The 4,315-nt window shown below is 52.1% G+C and overlaps 1 protein-coding gene across 1 annotated transcript; it reads left to right on the top strand.

Annotated features, from left to right (window-relative positions):
- The first annotated feature begins 372 nt into the window (after positions 1-372).
- Positions 373-2,597, top strand: LOC122731655 (homeobox protein HMX1-like). The gene is made up of 2 exons (XM_043971910.1): positions 373-732; positions 1,850-2,597. Exons 1-2 carry the CDS (start codon positions 474-476, stop codon positions 2,473-2,475), a joined length of 885 nt encoding a protein of 294 aa, XP_043827845.1. The 5' UTR covers positions 373-473; the 3' UTR covers positions 2,476-2,597.
- Positions 2,598-4,315: the final 1,718 nt, after the last annotated feature.

The following is a 4,315-nucleotide window of genomic DNA, read 5'->3' as shown; positions in this document are numbered from 1 at the left end:
GGGGGAGAAGTTGATGGGAGGATGCTCTCTTTCCCTCTCCTGAGCTCCTCTTTTCAGAGGAAATCTTCCAAATCTTCCCCTTTTCTTTCCTCTCCTGTTTCTTGTCCCCTTTTTTCCTTCTCTCCTCTCACTCCTTCTCCCTTTCCCTTCCTCCCTCGTTCTCTTTCCTCCTCCCTCTTCTGTCCCTTATCCTCCCTTTCCTCTCCCGTTCAGCTTCCCTTTTCCCTTCTTTTCTCCTGCCTTCCCTCTCCCCTCTGGCTCCTCCCAGGCTCCACCCCCCGCCCCCAGTTTGGCCAATCCACGGCCGAATCTCCGCTCAGCTGCAAGGCTCAAGCAGAGGATCGGGCTCCGCCCACGGCTGTGGTTGCGGCTTGCGCTGAGCCCCGGGGGCTGCGGGGGTTGTTCCGAGAAGGCCCGGGCCTGGGGCTCCCGGGCGCGGGGGTGGAGACGAACGAAGCCTTGGCTGTAGCGCCATGAGCCGAGCGGAGCAGGTGGGCGACCGCCTCTCTGGCCCTCGCCCACAGCCCCAGCCTCAGCCTGGGCGGTCGATGGGCCCCCGCACCTTCACCATCGACAGCATCCTCCGGTCGGATTTGCGGAGGGCGCCGCGACCTGGATACTGCTGGGGGCTGCGGGGACCTAGCCCAGCCCACGAACCTCAGCAGTACGAGGACCCAGGGGAGGAGGAGGAAGCGGTGGCCGTGGAGGTCGGGAGGCGCGATCTCGGCTCGGGTAGGCAGCTGCTCCTCCTCCCTCTTCTCATACCCTCCTCCCATCCTCCCCCCCCCCCCCCAGCCTTCTATCTCCACGGCTTCTCTTCTCATATCCCACGCAAGGGGCAACTCCGAGGGCAGGGGAGAACTCTTGGCTAGAATTCCATAGACCTGGGTTCTGTCTAGTCTAGTTTCACACTCACAGTGTGATCTTGCTGCAGACCGCCCCCTCTCTGAGCCTCTTTCTCTGTCAAATGAATAGATTGGACTCACGGTCCATAAGAACCCTTTTGGACTTGAGAGTCTGTCAATCTGTGGTTTCTTTGCCACTCCTCGGCCCATCCTTCTCTGAATCCCCAAATCTGTTCTAGGTTCCTCTGGAAAGCTCCATCCCCATTCGGCTCTTCTTCCATATCTTCCTTTCTCTCCTACTTCCCCTCACCTTTTCCCCTTCAATGTAATCAGCTTCCATTCTGCGTGTACGTGTGTGTATGTGTGTGTAGGGGGTTAGTGATATTTCTCTCTCTCCACCACTTTCCCCGGGGACTAAAAGGGGGTGGGCAGGAGCAGGCCCTATCCCAGTGTATCAAGACCCAGATAGATAGATAGATGATAGATAGATAGATAGATAGATAGATAGATAGATAGATAGAAAGATAGATAGATAGAGAGATAGATAGATAGATAGAGATAGATAGATAGATAGATAGATAGATAGATAGATAGATAGATAGATAGATAGATAGAGGAGGCTGCAGATTTCTAGAGGGGAGGAGGGAGATCCTGGAGGAGGAAGGAGCAGGAGGAGGAAAAGGAAGTGATGGAAAAAGAGGAAGAAAAGGAGGAAGAGGGAAGGGGGAGGAGGAGGAAAAGGAGGGAGAGGTGAAATATCGGAAAGGAGGGGGAAATAGAAAAGAGGAAGAGCAAGGTGAGGAAATAGAGAAGAGACTCCACAGAAGGACGAAGAAGGGGAAGAATAGGGAAATGAGGACGGGGAGGGGAGAACTGAAGGAGAATGAGAACTGAATGAAGCCCAGAAGAGAGGGAAGGTTAGAAATGAATGGAGGAAGGAGGAACAGTCCGCTGCCCCCTTAGCATCAGGTAGATCTCACAACCCGAGCTGTTCCACCCGGCAGGAAAGGCAGAGAACAGGAGCCGCAGCCGCAGCCGCAGCAGGAATCCAAGAGCAAGCAGGAGCAGGAGCAGGAGCAGGAGCACGAGCCGGACTCGCGGCTGGGAGCCGGACCAGTGTAGAGGGGCAGGAGGAAGCCTCCAGGGGGTCTCGGGGCCTAGGGAGGTGCCCTGCCCCAGAGAGAGCAGCCCGGACACCACAGACCGCAGCGAGTGCCGTGCTGGACCATCTTCTGGGCCGCAGTCCAGCAAAAAGAAGACTAGGACCATCTTCTCCAAGAGCCAAGTGTTCCAGTTGGAGGCCACATTCGACGTGAAGCGCTACCTAAGCAGCGCTGAGCGTGCGGGTCTGGCCGCCTCCCTGCAACTCACGGAGACGCAGGTGAAGATCTGGTTTCAGAACCGCAGGAACAAACTCAAGAGACAGCTGGCTGCCGAGCCCGATGGGCCAGTGGGGACCCAGGCGTCCGAGCAGGCCCCGGAGCTGCCGGCCCTTTATAAGGACTCGGCCTTCCTCAGTCGCTACCTGCTGCCGCTGTCGCTTCCCCTCCTGTACCCTGGGCACAGCTTCCCCTACCTCTGCCTCCCCCGGCCGGGCAAATATTTCAGTCTGCTCGATGGAGACGTATAATAGCCTCCTTTTTTTCCTTCCCTCATTCGCTCGACTTTTTAATCCCCTCACAAACACGAATTCTTCCATCTTGTTTTTTTTTTCTCCCCCCCTCCCCGCCCTTTTTGTTGTCTGTTTTTGTTTGTCTCCATCTTTCTCTTTTTCTCTTTCCTATTTTTTCTTTTACTTTCTCCTGCATATTTTCAGTTCTCTCCCTCCCTTCTTTCCCCTCTCTCTGTTCTTCATACCCTCCTTTATTTCTTTTTAATTCTCACTAAATCCTAAATCCCAGAATCTCCCAACTCCCTTATTGTGGGAGGGTCCCTTAATTTATCTCCCCCGAAAGTATTTCCCTTTCTTCCTGCTGTTTATTTCTTCCGTTTCAAACCGTAATTACCAAATATTTCTATGCAAACCTCTCTCTTTTCTGAGGGATATATTTTCCCTCATCATCTGCCCCACTGTGTCTCTTCAACCCCTGCACTCCTTTCGGACCCAGTTATAATGAGAATCTTTGTTCCAAGACTAGCTTTTTCGGCCCAGCCAGGCCCAGGGTGCAGAAGGCAGGTCGTGGCTTGTGCCTCTTTCAGTGGCGCAGTATCCAACCCAAACTTCTCTAAAACGAGGGACAGCTTCTCAGCCCACTACAGGAGAGTGAAGTTCAGCTACGGGATCCCAGGATGGGTCTCGGTCCTTCCCGGGACCTCCCTGACTTTGGTGGATTTGATCCCATTTGTTGGACTAGGTCCCAGAAGCCCCTACCCTCTTCTCTACTCCCCGAGAACACGAGGGATCCGGGACAATGGACAATGTTGGTGAGATGGGGTCCAGAAACATCCTCGGCGCCATCCTAGCACGCAGTCACTGTTTATGAAACCCTAGTCATTCTCCGCTATCATCACCCCGAGCTCCACCACCCAATGCTGCCTGACCCTGCAGCACCGTGCTTCCCTCTGTTACATCTTTGCCTTTCCAAAGCCTCATTCTGCTTCTCTTATTTTCACCTCAAAACAAAACAAAACAAAAATCCAACACAATCTTGTCTGCTCTCCTCGCATTTCTATTAACCGCCAACCTCCCCCAGCAAAGGTGGGAGTCTCAGAAAGAAAAAGGGGTTTCTATCTTCGTCAAAGTAGCTGCATTTAGTTCTCCAAAGTCCACTCCTGACCAATTATTACTCCTTTAAAGGGCCTCACAGTCTCCATCCCACCCTCACGGGCCCACACGTATACACAGGGCACAATATTTTCTGAAGGTTGATAGGATATGGAAGGGGGAAGAATTTCAGTGCGACTCACATTGAGAAGCCAAGTGCAAAGTGGGAAGGGTTCCAGTATAAGAATTGGAAGAACTGAGTTCAAAGCCCACTTTCTCCTTAACTCCCTCAATGACCTGGGATGAGTGACAGAATCTCTTTCTGAAAAATGAATAGGTTGAATTGGATGGTCTCTAAGACTCCTTTTCAGGACTTAACTGGTTATTTTCTATTTCCTGAGATCCCTTCCTATTCTGATGTTATATCTATTATTCTAGGCCATTTTAGCTACCAAAGGGGCTTACCCTGCTGGAAGATATGAAGCTTGGGCAAGTTATTGTGCCTCAGGGAAAAGATGAACGAATCATAGATTCTCTGAACTGAGATATCCAGAGCCTGTTGGGAAGCCCAACTGAGCTGATTAGTCAGCTGTTAGTGACTCCAATAAGTCAGCTTCATTACACCTTCCCCAAATCAAAGGAACCTTGGAAAATTGGAAGTATACTGCAAAAGTAATCTAGTTTTACTGGGAGTGCAGTGTATTCCTTTTCACCAAGGGAACAGTATCCTTTCTGTCCACATGAACAAGTCCTGAGGGTGGCCCAC

Source organism: Dromiciops gliroides, chromosome 6 (genome assembly GCF_019393635.1).
Source record: "Dromiciops gliroides isolate mDroGli1 chromosome 6, mDroGli1.pri, whole genome shotgun sequence".
Classification (NCBI taxonomy): domain Eukaryota; kingdom Metazoa; phylum Chordata; class Mammalia; order Microbiotheria; family Microbiotheriidae; genus Dromiciops; species Dromiciops gliroides.
The sequence above is the reverse complement of the archived record's forward strand: the minus strand, read 5'-3'. Positions and strand labels throughout refer to the sequence as shown.